Raw genomic sequence first — 13,925 nt, forward strand, 5'->3', positions numbered from 1 at the left:
ACTCCAAGAATCTTCTTTTAAAGCCCAGTAAGCATTACGAACAGAAAAAGACTCTCAATCAGATCGAGCCAAATGATCCCATCCTCTCCACCAATACAGTGAGAAGGGGGGATACTTACTATACACTTTATCACGTCATTAGGTAGCCAAATACGAAGCAAATTAACTTTCCAAGAACCATCAAGAAGAACCCAATCCCTCAAAGTGCTCTCCAAACCTATGCTTGCATGAGCTAGAACATAAGAAAAAAAGAGGACCAACTTCTAGTATCCAAGAATCTTTCCAACAACGAATTAGAGCCATCACCTACAGACCACATAAGATTCTCACAAAAAAATGGGTCACACCTTAGAAAGGGAACTCCAAAGATGAGAGCATTGATTTTTGTGGATAGAATTTGGAAGCTGATTCTTCCACCCATATTTCAAACAAAGGACACGAACTCATAAAGCACCCTTTATAAAGACTAGATTGAACCCAATCTTCATAAGTAAGGAATTATTTTGGTCTTGGAGGTGCCGAAACCCGAGGCCCCCTCAAGACTTAGGTTGACAAATGGACTCCCAACCTTCTAAAGTTGTTTTTGGATGCCCAGCAGAACCACCCCAAATGAACTATCTTACTATCCTCTCTATCTCATCACACACCTTTCGAGATTAACAAGGACTGCATAAAGTAGTTTGAAATAGCTAAGAGAACTGACTGGGCAAGAATGATAACTGATTGGGCAAGAGTGACATGTCCCGCAAAGGAGAGTTTCCTAACATCCCAATTTTGAGTTATAGTGACTTGGTACATTAACCCAAAAGATATTATCTAATTTGACCTTGACCTCTAGTTAAAATATTCAATTTCATCCTTTCGCAACCTTTTTTAACGATAATTCTAAAAAAATTATTTAAATTTTCAAAAAATTATTTATTTTCTAAATATAAATATTCACTAAATTATATTTATCTTTTACGGGTTTTTTATGCAAAGGTTAATGTTGTAGTAGCTAGGGATGTTCATAGTTCAGTTAAAACCGAATCAATCGTTTTAACCAGTCTAATTCGATTAATCAACCAATGGTTGAATTTAGTTCAATCGAAAGTCAGTTAATGATTTTTTAAAATTTCAGTTATCAATTAATTCGATTCAAAATCAAATAATTAATCAAAATAAATAATATATATTATATATAATTATTAACTTTAAAGATTTATGTAATGTTTTTACAGTTTTATTTATTACTTTCAACCCCATTTAAAAGCTTTTGAACTATTAAAAGAAATGACCATTAGCACTATATTCTTATTATTTTTTATACTTATTTTAATCAAAAGATAAAAAATATATATTTCAATTAACCGACCAAATTAACCAAAATTTTTCAATTCGATTAATGTACTTGAAAAAACTTCAATTCAGTTCATGGTTAAAACTTTTTACATTTCAAGTAATTCGGTTCAAATATTAATCGAACCAACCGTTTGAACAACGCAATCGATACACTTATTGAATGCTTTTAACGGCACCGATTAAATTATCCAACGAATTCTACAAGAATAAATTTAGAATTGAATTGGAGTTTGTTCGTATATGAAATACGCACAAAGTCCATGTAAACCATTCTTGGCAAAGCCAATCCTTGAATATCCTCTTGTAGCACTTGAGCAGGTCCTGCTGGCGGCACACTAAAAATTTGCATGCCAACATTCTGGTTTGAAGAAAGACAGAGCATCAGCTAGCCGATTCGCTTCCCTATGCACATTCTGAATTGAAGTCAGCAAAGCCAAACCATTCTTCCAAGTTGTAAAAACTCCTGATTCAAACACAAAAGCATCCCACTAAACCATTAAAAGATTCTATTCCAACGTCAAATAGATTTCGACTTACTTGACCGCAATAACAAGTAGCAATTAGTCAACCCGTGGTTTCTTGGACAGCTTCAGTCTGCCTTCTCTTTTTCTTAGAGAAGCAAAAGCAATTACTGAGATTTATAAATATAGACACGAACCATAAATGAAAATTTGGGGTTGGAGTATTAACAGTTCATCCACTATTTGCACAATGTCCTTGAAAAGGATTTGCCAAGTTCAAAATGTCGTAGATCTTAACATAAGTCGTTGCTTGTTTCTTCTTGCCTTCTTGTGGTCACAAAAGACATGTTCCTGGATATGCAAAGTAGACAATTAATAATCATTTATCCGAAGAAAAGAAATGAGAGAAAGGAGACCCAAAGACGAGATGATTGGTACCTGTCTGCATAAATTACGGCTAATACACTGATGTAAATCATAAATGAAGCACTTTACCGTCCATCAGTCCGGCTTCTAAGTTAATAATTTGATCTAAATCCAACATCTACTATTGCCATAGATATCGCACTTAATACTATCGGTATAGTCTTCAGAACTGGATTCTTCGAGGGAAAAAGAAAACTTGATTCGCTTTGCTAAGAAAGCTTATTTGGTCCCTATCTGTTGAAATCAGCCAAGAAATTTGGGCATGCACTTTGCAGCTTAAAAGACCATACACTCTGAGCATCAATTAGGAAAAACATTACGGTATGTTTATTGATGATAAAAAAATGTCGAAGAGAGGGAAGAAACGACTGCAAACTAAACATTACCTAGTAAAATTTAAAGGTAAATTTCAAAAGAAAAGAACTTTCCCTGAATCAGACCGTTGAATTGAGTGAGGAAGGGATTTGTGAATCTCAGCCCAATCTCAGCTCAAACTGGTATTTGTTGACTGGAAAAGCATTTTTAGATTTGTTATCTGCTTCAAAAATGCATTTGTCAACAAATCCAGTCCGATCCAAGACACCGGAATACTGAACTGCATATTGAATTAAGGGTCTTGGGGGTGACTCATCGCTTCAAGCACTATCCACTATCAACATCCTTCCCCTATATAATATAAACTTCGCAAAATAAAATACTGAAACAAATTAAAACAGATTATAAAAGAGATTGTGGATCTTGGTTCATCGCTCCTTATACTATCTACTATCTACATCTCTGCAAAAATATATTAAAACAAAATATAAAAGACAGTGGTTGGTTCATTGCTTCTTTTACCATCTACTATCTATTTCCTAAAAGTTACTAAAAAGAATTAGTAACAGAAACATCAGCAGATAAGGAAAAACAACTACAAAATTTGCATCTGTAAAAGGAAACACCAAAATGGTGAGAATGAGACTCAAGACTAGAGTGATTTTGCTTACGGACGGGCAAAAACGGAAAAGAACAAAAATGACCTAAAGTGAAAAGAACTCCTCCACACAACTGAATAGCATTTATGTTCTCCAATAACAAAATTTACACTTATATAAGGCAAATGGCCGAATGGCCTCAGGGTTTCAAATAGGGTAGGCATAGTGGTTTCACAGCCGCTAATTCAAAATAGCAGCAGCATCCGCTACCACTAAAGATCTCAATAGCTGCGTCAACATATTTTCAGATGTTCTTCGAACTAAGTAAATAGAGAAAGAGTACAAGATAAGGCGGAATCCAAAGTAGAAAATAAAATGTAGAGGAGTAACGTAGAGGCTGAGATAAGGTAATTGATACTGTAAGTAGATATATTTTAGGGTTTCGAAATTTACCTTGCAAAAGAGGATTTGGATCTGAGTAATGGTGAGATCCCTGCTTGGCGGCCAACGCTGAGAGATGAGGGTAGGAAGGAGTTTCTTTTTAAAGAAAATTTTACTATTTTAGCCCCACAAAAAAATTATTGGGCTCTACTTGGGTTTTAGTTTTTGTTCCCTCTACTTTTGTTTTGTTGTCTTTCTTTTTTCTTTTTTTTATGATAATTTTTATATAATAGTGTTAAGGTGTTCATCACCCAAGTGTTATATAGGTTTAAGTTGCATTAGTCGCATTACTGTTATTAACACAATTATATTTTAATTTAATATTCAAGTTTCATTTAATTCTTTCTCCTAATCTCACATCTTGGTTCTTATATTTTTTTTATTAACACGATTCAAGCAATTATAATTCAAATGAATCCAATTTAAAATACAATTGAATTTAAAATCAAAATATATTCAAACTTAGACTAAATAAATCTAAAAAGAACCTAAACTAAAATTAATGGACATGAACCTAAACAGCATTTTGCAAATGGTCCTTATATTCCATTAAAATGTAATAATGAGACATGACAATATTGTATCACATCACCACTTGGGCTTATTTAATTTTTAAAATTTTCAAATGATGAATTGACATAATCTCTTATTATCACATCATCACACATTAACAGAATTTAAGTTCATGGACCAAATTAGAAAGAATTCAATGACCAAGATGAGACATGAGTGCTTGATATAATTTTTCTTTCATAGGGCTCAAGCTTGAAGGACAAAATACGGGTACTTAACATTATCAATTCGTAACATTTTAATCATTGTGTCCAACCCAACTAAGTCTGGCATGGCAGAAGTTATATTTTAATTATTTACACATAATCGTTTATTATTATATTGTGAAATATTATATTAATGGTCATAAAGTACCAAAGTAATGGTTCTTTGTAAGTTAACTTTATTGACATGACATGTGATTGTCTAGGTATATGCTTCATTAGTAATTATTTAACTTTATAAAGTAAAAAGAAAATTATTAAAATTATAAAAAATTATAAATAAAATTATAAAAATGATTTAAGCCCAATAAACCATTAAACTTACCACCAAACCATTAAACTTAATTTACACTTTACCACCAAACCATTAAACTTACTTTAATATAAATTGAACAAAAATAATATTTAAGCCCAATGAACAAAGATAGGCCTAGGAACAAAAATAAATGATTTTCCCAATAGAAGGATTTGAACCTAAAACTTCCAACAAACAACTAAAATACTTAACCACTAAAACATATATTACTTTATAATAAATTTTAACAAATCACAATAAAACTTAGAGCATTATATGGGAAATTCACCGCTATGTATGTACTATATTGTGATAATTCTTTAATACCTTAAGGGTCAAGATCGTATCACCAGCTCAAATACCCTAGGGTACAAGCATATTCTGGTGTGGTTGGTGAGGTCGATGCATTTATGCTCGATTAGCACTTTAGTACATCTACTTCTTTTTCCTCCTCTTCTCCATCATGAAATCAATTTAATTTCTTAGAAAAGTTTTGGATCAATTTTCGGATTCCAATCGATATCATCAATATACATATCAGTTGCATAACTTGACAACTTATCCTTGTAAGGAAAATCATGATAATTTTCCCAGAACCTCTGTTTAGCTTCCTGAAAAACTTTTAAATTAGTCGAATCATCTCATTCGAATACTTTATAAGCTTTATACAAAGTATTCTTCGCATCAATAAATATTTTCCATGACATTGCACCCACTTTCATGCAAAATTTTTAAAACGAATAAATCGATTAAGATTTTAATTATTAAACCCATAAGACCATAACCTGTTTACAAACTCAAACCCAAACCCAAACCCAAAGTAAACATTAAATCCAAATTCTCATTAAAACTCGTTATTCTTACAAAATTATAGCCTATTAAAACTTTAAAATCCAATACCTTTTCTGAGTCATGCTATTCCATAAGTGCAGAGGTAACCCATGAACTTCAAGCCAAGTTGCCCTCCGCTCAGGAAGGAAATCAACTAACCTACATCATCTGATTAAAAGCACAATAACTCCACAACATCTGATTGACAGCACAAGTTAATTGAATTACCAAGAATCAATATCAATAACTTACATAAAAGAATAGAGATTAAATATAAGATGAAATCAACCAAGCCAAGCTGGCAATGTCTAAGCCAAAATATTCATTTACCCCATTTCAATCCTACAATAGTCAAGATTTGACTAAACTTTGCAACCTATACAAGTCTTTTTGGGATTTTGACAAAATATAAATAAAAGCCCCGAGAAGATACTTAAAACATTCACTCATCCATGGCAACTGCTTGAAAGAATTGGGGTTGTCATCTAGCTCATAATCAAATACAAGATCAATACCGAATTCTAGCACAGATAAATCTGAAAGAACCCGAAGAGTAATATGATCACCGGCTTCTAGTTCACCACCCCTAAAGTCCCAACAAGTAAACCAGTATAAGGTATTCTTGGTTCCAAGAATTCCTGTGAAATGTTTGGAGTAGGTCCACTTTGTACCTTTAGTCTCGTTCACAATTTCAAGGAATGGTAAAAATTCATTTGTATTATCATTCTTGGCAGAAAAAATGATAATCGAATTTAAGAAGCAACTAATCTTTCGACTAGAGTTTGGGGGCACTGATAATGAAACCTCAGTCTTGCCAGCTTGATTGCCAAAGTAGTGGCCATAGTAATCAAATGGCATTGGATCAAATGCTGTAATTATGCCATAATCGTATAGTACCTGTAGCATTGGGTTAAGGAATTAGTTATTAAAAATATATAGTATATAAATAAATTTTGAAACTTGGAACTCGTAAGGAACCTGTGGGGAAGAAACCACTTTTGATTCTTCTATATAACTGCAAAGTTGCACTTTAACATTTCCATAAGATTCCAAATTGAGTAAGTTTTTAGTTAGGTCCATCTTGATATTTCTTGGGGAAACTTCATCTCCTAAAATGTGTACAATAATGTGTTATTTATCAATTTTAATGATCATCAACATAATATGCCTATTATAATACCAAAGTATTAATTTTGACATGAAAAAAAACGTTGATTAAAGTTTTTATCAGACACCCATATAATATGGGTTTAAACTGTGTATGAAAAAAAATATCAAACAACTAATTTTATGTATTATGACTAAAATATGTTATAAGACTTGTTAGAAATAACCAATTATACACTTTTTTGAAAAAAAAAATCAATTATATCTGTATCTTTTATTTTTATATAAAATATCAACTTTAAAAATACCACTTTTAACTTCATCCATTATTTTAGTTTCCACTTAGGTGATAGATTAATCATCTATCAAACAATTAACTTATTTTGATTAGACCTCAATTGCAACATAATTTTATAATTATTATTTTATTATTAAGCTAAATTTCTCTCAGAATCTATTAAACTTAAGTTATATTTTTATTGTATTGGAAAGCCTTTTAGAGAAACATATATCAATTTTTGAATTTTTTTATTGACATCTAAAAGGAAACATATGTTCAAACAATCTAAAGGGGGCATTAAAATAAGTATAATAGGATGTATTAACTAAAATACAATCTTACCGTCGAAAACACAATTAGATATTCATATAATTCATTATTTCAATAAGGATATATCTTTTTAGCCATGTGTTTTACTCATTAATGTTAATAGTGCATTGGGTAATATGCCATAAACATAATTATTTGAAATCTACTCATACCTGTAGATAAATATGAAAAACCATATTCATATCTAATGTTGTGTTCGGATTCATAGGTAACGCCAAATTTTTTTATGCGGAGATGAATAGGCACTATCATGCAACTCACAAGGTCACCACCTTCAAACTGACAATCCGTTACTGGCCAATGGATCAACCACAACATTGTGTTATCGTTAGTCTTAGGAATTCCAATGAAACTGGAGCAATATCTCCCCGTGGTCCTTTTGGTCTCATTGAAAATGTAGACACTTGGTGGAAGGTCCAATATTTGATCACCATCTAAAGAAAAAACAATGCATAAGCTGAACCAACGAATCTTTTCATCTGGATGAGATGGTGTTGGCAAAAGAAAAGAGATTCGATGCTCGTTAGTGCGATGCTTATACCCAATCGGAACTTCACTTCCTAAAACTAATGTGCTTGTTATACCACATTCCTGCAAGACCTGATAGAAAAGAAAACTGTTAGATGATTACGAATGTGTTGATTAAGTAATATAAGACAAAAAGAAAAAGATCTAAAATTTAAGTTGGAGAACTATTGGACCTGTGGGGTAGCAAGCATTATGTTGTCCGTTAGGCAATTATAAAGTTGCACTCGATTTTTGTTGACGGAATTCACGTTGAATAATCTTCTAATCTCTTCCGCATCAAAGTTTTCAATTGGCTCCAACTTGAATATATCTTGAACCTCGGTCAATTTTTCACATCCAAAAATAACACATCGTTTGGAAGAAAAGAAGCATGGAAGAATTGAACTAAAGCTTTTTACTGCAGATACTGTCGAGAACCCAGAAACATTGGGCAAGAATGGAAGCTTTGGAATCATTTGGAGTTCAGTGCAAGAAGTCAGTACAAGTTCATCAAGTTTTGTAAGTTCTTTTAAGCTTTCGGCTAAGTAATGAATTGGGTTTCTACTTAAATTTAAGGATTTCAAGGAAGGCAAGTTACAAAGATCATTGGGAATGACATCATCAGATAGTTTGCAACTTTCAAGGCTTAACTTTACCAAAGAGCCCGGTAGAGATGCCCAAGAGAAACCCAATCCTTTGCTTCTTTTCAGTAAGAGCCACTGCAACCCCAATCTTGATTGATATATGGCAGTTTCATCTAAATTAAGCACCTTCAATGATTCCATATTATGCAACTCCCTAGGAACATCATCAAGTCTTGAACTACCAGATAAGATAAGCTCTTCAAGTGATATTAATGAACCAATTGTCCTTGGAAGTTTCCTAAGACTTGTGCAATCTTTAAGGTTCAAGAAGTAGGCATCTTTAGCTCACCAATGGATTGATCAACTTCCACCAAATTTATGCAATCTTTGAGCATCAACTTCTCAAGGCTAGGGAGTCCTGAAAAGGTTGGGGTTTTAAGAAGGCTATGTGAATGGTTGAGATTAAGGATCTTTAAATTGGGGAGGCACTGCACAAAAAGAAAACCCTTCATTTATATATTATTGTTTCACACACACACAAAAAGAAGGAAAATTAGTATATATCATACCTCTGTATCCTTCCAAACTTGTTTAAGTTTACTGTTGCGCATGTCGAGAACAACTAGTTCATTGATATCAAAATCCACCGGAAAAGATTGCATCCAAAACCCATGCCAACGTAACCATCTTAATCTTTTGGGAAAGTCTTTGAAGTCTCCTTTAAGTCTTACATAATCCAGTTTAAGCAGTTTAAGTCTCTTTATCTTTGCAAATGCTTGAGTTTCCATATCAACATCATTTGCCATGAGAAACTGACTTTTGGAATGCTTTGGAAAATGTAGAGTTGTATTTGTCCTTTTAGCCTTGTCTTCTAGCAATCCTTTTAGGTCAAGTGTGAGGCACTTAACTGTTCTGGAACCCTGCATCAGAAAAACTTTTTTAAAAAATAAATAGAAATTTGATAATAATAAAAAAAGGTAGTGAAGACGATGGGATAAGGCTAATGTTGATATGGGATGTGAAAAGGCAGGTAAGAGCAGTAGACTATGAAAAGTCATAATATATATTATAAACATTTCTTACGTTACATTTCAACCACCTCTTTAATTCCACCAGAATCCGGTACTACTCGCTCTTGAGTGCTAACACTCTCCTCGTTACGGCCCTCCAACTTTTTCCTCCGAAAAACTCAATTCAAATAATATTTTTATATTTGAGGTTTATGATTATTTCTCTTAATAATGTTGTCTTTAAAATTCAGATATCTATTTCTCTTGAAAATACAATACCTTAATTATTCAAATAATAGTCTTAACAGAAAGATTAAGCACCAAATATTCTATAAATACTAACAAGCTAATGGTCTAAAGTCTAGATTGAGTAGCACTATTATCCAAATTCCAAAACATAGTGCAACAAATCAATTCTTTCCCGGCGACCAAATGACGTTTATTATATATATAGAACTCTACAACCTAGTGCTACTAATTATCAATTTTATTGTTGTGACTCCATAACTAAAATTTAGTTGATCCCTTGACTCAAGAGTGTAATTATTCGAATAGGGATTATATCTCTTTTACAGTGGTACACTAATTCGTCTTATTATATGGGTTCACTACACCAAAACAGGCTTTTAGCGGCGCTTTTTTAGGCCTTTAGCGGCGCTTTTTAGCGCCGCAAATACTTTTAGCGACGCTTTGATAAGCGCCGCAAAAGATGCCACTAAAGGTGTTGGTCTATAGCGGCGCTTCTATCACAAACGCGTTGAAGACTAAGAGCTTTAGCGGCGTTTTTAATATAACCGCCGCTATAGATTGGTGTCTTTAGCGGCGTTTTTGTTGAAAGCGCCGCTATAGATCAGGGTCTTTAGCGGCGTTTTTTATATAAGAGCCGCTATAGATCATGGCCTTTAGCGGCGCTTTTCCCAAAAACGCCGCAATAGACCCTGATCTATAGCGGCGCTTATCCAGAAAATGCCGCTAAATACCCTTTGTCTATATAGCGGCACTTCGCGCAAAAACGCCGCTAAAGACCCTAATCTATAGCGGCGCTTTTACCAAAAACGCCGCTAAATTTGGCAGATTTGTAAATTTTTTTTATATTTTCTGCCCTCCTGTAAAAAACAAATCAAAAGAAATCATATCTAAACCAGCCAAAAGTAACAAATCTATGGATTAAACAAATAATATAATAAATATCAATAAATATAAACAAATTCGTATTATTCTTACAAAAATGTTAAAAGTTAAAATGATAATTGAAAGTCAAAATTGAAGTATATTTACACGATAGTCTAAGACGACGGCTGTTGCGACTGCTGAAACATCTTTATCATACTCTAGAGCTGCTGCTGGAGTTCATCAAACTTTTGACGCTGCTCTGCTTCCCTCGCTGCAGCCTCTGCTTCCCTCGCTTTAGCCTTTGCTTCCCTTGCTGTAGCTTGTTCTTCTCTCGCTGCTGCCTCTGCTTCTCTTGCTACCGTATCTGCTCTAAGCTGCTGCTGGAGTTCTTCATACTTTCGTTGAACCTCAGCTTCTCTCGCTGCTGCATCTGCTTTAAGTTGTAGCTGGAGTTCTTCATATCTTTTTTGAACATCAGCTTCTCTCGATGTTGCCTCTGCTTTAAGTTGTGTAATTTGCTCAGTTGTTGTCGCTTGCATCAGAGCAATCTGGTCTCTTAACCTCTGAACTTTAGCTTCAGCTCGACTCCCCGAAGGCATATACTGTTGCGAGCAAGATCCAAAATATTGGGACGGGTTAACAAAATATCCTTGGAATCGAACCCGACCATACCTTTCAGGACCCAAAACTTCAGTGATAATCCAGTTATCAATGTCGTCAATATGAACAGAACTATCACTGGATGCAATCGCGTCGTACTCCGCCTTTTTATTCTTTAATTTTTCCTAAAAAATAAATCACACATAGATAGGAACGCAATATATATTAAAAATAAGAATGCAACATAACTTAACAATATTTGCATTATAATAAATGAAATAAATCATTAGAAAGTAAACACTATATAAATAATTAAAACAAGTGAAATTGTATTAAGCAAACGTACCATAATTTCTGCAGCTTCAGGAGTCATAGGGTTTCCATCTTTCTTCCTATGTGTAATGTCAAAAAGTTGAAGTCGTCCAACTTTTTGACCGGACGACAGTTCCTACAATACAATAGTAAAAATATTAATTGATAGAAAGTAATAAATATCTGCCAATATTAAAAGCATTTCAAAATACCTCTGCATGAGCTACACACGCAAAACTTTTCGACCCAGCTGTGTGAGTGAATTTTTGTTGCTGCCTACTCTATTTCCAAATTGTTCACGATCCTACATTATGAAATTATTAGTACGTTAATTAGGAAATACTATACACCAAAATAATTACAAAATTTTATAAGTTACACATACCTCTCCTTTCTTCGAAGTCCAAAATCTAACGACCTCTTCCCAGTGGCACCTCAGCATTCCCGACGGGACATTTTGTAATCTCTCGTCGAGTGTTGTTTTTGTTTTAAAATATTCTTTCTTTAAAGTGCTCTTATGGTCTCTCCATCTTTTTCCCAATGCCTTCTTTACATAAGCATCGGAGACTTCTAGAGCAAATCTCGCCTACAAAAAAGACAACTTAAGAAAGTAAATGTAAACGAAACTTAAACCCAAGTATTATAAATGACATACACGTTTTGTTACCTTAATGTTATCGAGGCCTTGGTTCTTGTTACTCTCGGGCACTTTATGCCATGACTCGAAGTTAATTGGCAACATATTTGCATTCCGTGCTAGAATGCCCATGTATCCTGCTAAAAGGCGGGCTTCTGATCCAACAGGCTGACCAAAGCTATTACTGGATACTTGGACACGCTCGACTGGATCTAGGTCATATAAATCGCTCAGTACTGTACGTCCGCGAACTCTCCGCGTCTCACCAGTTTCATCTGAAAAATAAAAGTATTGTAATATACGAAATTTAAAAAAAAATAAACAAGAAGTCAGCACACATGAAAATTAAATGTTAAATTACTTTGAACTTCTATATGTTCCTCAAGTGTAACCGGAACATTCGAAGATCCAATTGCAGTCTGTTGTTCAGTGCTGTTTGTTTCCGCCGAGTTTGGAGTACCTTGAACAATGCGGTGCAATCGCACTTTTCTTCTAGGCATTTTATCTGCAATACAAATAAATTAGTTGAAAACTTAGTATACAATTACAACAATAACATCATTCGTAAATATAATTAGATAATTGTAAAAGCTGACTACATTATAATTCGTAAATATCTTCATCCGTATCCTGGCGGACCCATTGCAATTGTGTACTAGTACTAGGGATGTTTTCGTTTAAGTTCTGTTCTGAAAATGGTAAAGTTTGTGTTCTGTTGTCAATGTCATCTCTACTTCCACTGCCCATGTCAAACAAGTCTCTAGGGATGTTACGGAGTACAACGTACCAACCCTCATCAGTTGGATCTTTTGAGTAAAAAACTTGTTTGACTTGAGAAGGAAATACATACGGCTCATCAATCAATTGTTGTCCTGTGTGAATCAATCGAGCGAAGTTTACCATTGTGAAACTAAATTGATCTTGCTTGATTCCACGTGCAGTATTAACATCGGCCCAATCACCTCGAAATAAGACAACTTTCCATTTGCCGTAGTAATCCAACTCAATTATGTCAGTAAGAAGTCCAAAATATTCCACATTTCCCTCCACAGGATTATTGTCCCTAGCACTAGCATAACTTGTAATTGAGGAATTAACAACTATTCCACAATTTTGCGTTCTCCTCAATCTCTCGCGATATTTTGTATGAAATCTGAATCCATTTATGAGGAATGCACTATATCTTTTAACCACCCGATTTGGACCTTGGGAAAGCCATTTAACTTCGTCGGTGACGTTCTTCCCACTCCAAACCTATTGAATGGAAAGTAAACTGAGTAATTAAAAATGTTTTGAACAAATATTATTATTTGTCGGTGAAAGCTCCAATTACATACTGTTTGACTTAACCATTCATGAAAAGATTCTGTAAACAACTTATTGATATCTCGATGTTGTGTTCTTCGGGAGCGCGAACGAGATCTCAATATTTGTTTGTACTCAATATGTTACAAATATGTTAAGTTTGTTAGACTATAAACAATTTTGAAATGATAAATATTTATCAAATTTCTAGAACTTACTTGCGTAAAGGTTCCATTGATTCGTGGTGAAACAGAACATATCGATGTGCTTGTACCCACGATAAATCATCTAGTTCTGCAATTTCAACTTTACCGATTGGTTCTCCAAAACTTTGGAACAAATAACTGTCGGCAAAGTTACGATCCGTGAGTCCAGCATTTCTATTTGGTCTGTTCAACCTTGTTTCAACATCTTCCAAATATCTTGAACAGAAGGTCATACATTCCTCTGCCAAGTAGCCTTCAGCAATCGATCCTTCTGGATAACGCTTGTTGCGGCAATAAGACTTTAATTTTGATAGGAACCTAAACACAATATACAACATTGTCAAAAGTTGTAACTAAAGGCACATGGGTGAATGAAGGAAAATTTACAAAATTGTAATTAACACCTTTCTATGGGATACATCCATCGATAGAAAACGGGTCCGCCAAGA

At 33.9% G+C, this 13,925-nt stretch overlaps 2 protein-coding genes and 1 long non-coding RNA gene across 8 annotated transcripts in view; all 3 read right to left on the reverse strand.

Moving 5' to 3' along the window:
• Positions 1–1,358: 1,358 nt before the first annotated feature.
• LOC107932373 (uncharacterized) lies at positions 1,359–3,814 on the reverse strand. Of its 5 annotated transcripts, none has more exons than XR_005911557.1 (3): positions 3,596–3,814; positions 2,241–2,894; positions 1,359–2,153 (listed from the first exon to the last, which is right to left on the reverse strand). It is a non-coding gene; the product is annotated as an uncharacterized lncRNA (long non-coding RNA). The 5 variants fall into 5 exon arrangements; XR_005911556.1 differs by having other exon boundaries at positions 1,359–2,521; positions 2,615–2,894; positions 3,596–3,781; XR_005911553.1 differs by having other exon boundaries at positions 1,359–2,894; positions 3,596–3,781.
• Positions 3,815–5,764: 1,950 nt separating this feature from the next.
• Positions 5,765–13,925, reverse strand: part of LOC107932333 (disease resistance protein RPV1) — a 30,530-nt gene continuing 22,369 nt past the window's right edge. Inside the window, exon 7 of the mRNA XM_041090580.1 lies at positions 5,765–6,382. Coding sequence (XP_040946514.1) covers positions 5,837–6,382 — 546 coding nt within the window. The 3' untranslated portion in view covers positions 5,765–5,836. The remainder of the gene's footprint in view (positions 6,383–13,925) is intronic.
• On the reverse strand, positions 7,178–9,235 carry LOC107932331 (disease resistance protein RPV1-like). Of its 2 annotated transcripts, none has more exons than XM_041090585.1 (3): positions 8,863–9,235; positions 7,904–8,781; positions 7,178–7,802 (listed from the first exon to the last, which is right to left on the reverse strand). In XM_041090585.1, the coding sequence occupies exons 1-2, from the start codon at positions 9,217–9,219 to the stop codon at positions 8,617–8,619; spliced, it is 522 nt and encodes a 173-aa protein (XP_040946519.1). In that variant the 5' UTR covers positions 9,220–9,235; the 3' UTR covers positions 7,178–7,802; positions 7,904–8,616. The 2 variants fall into 2 exon arrangements, with proteins under 2 accessions (XP_040946519.1, XP_040946518.1); XM_041090584.1 differs by having other exon boundaries at positions 7,185–7,802.

The sequence above is a fragment of the Gossypium hirsutum genome, chromosome D03 (assembly GCF_007990345.1).
Source record: "Gossypium hirsutum isolate 1008001.06 chromosome D03, Gossypium_hirsutum_v2.1, whole genome shotgun sequence".
In the NCBI taxonomy this organism is placed as follows: domain Eukaryota; kingdom Viridiplantae; phylum Streptophyta; class Magnoliopsida; order Malvales; family Malvaceae; genus Gossypium; species Gossypium hirsutum.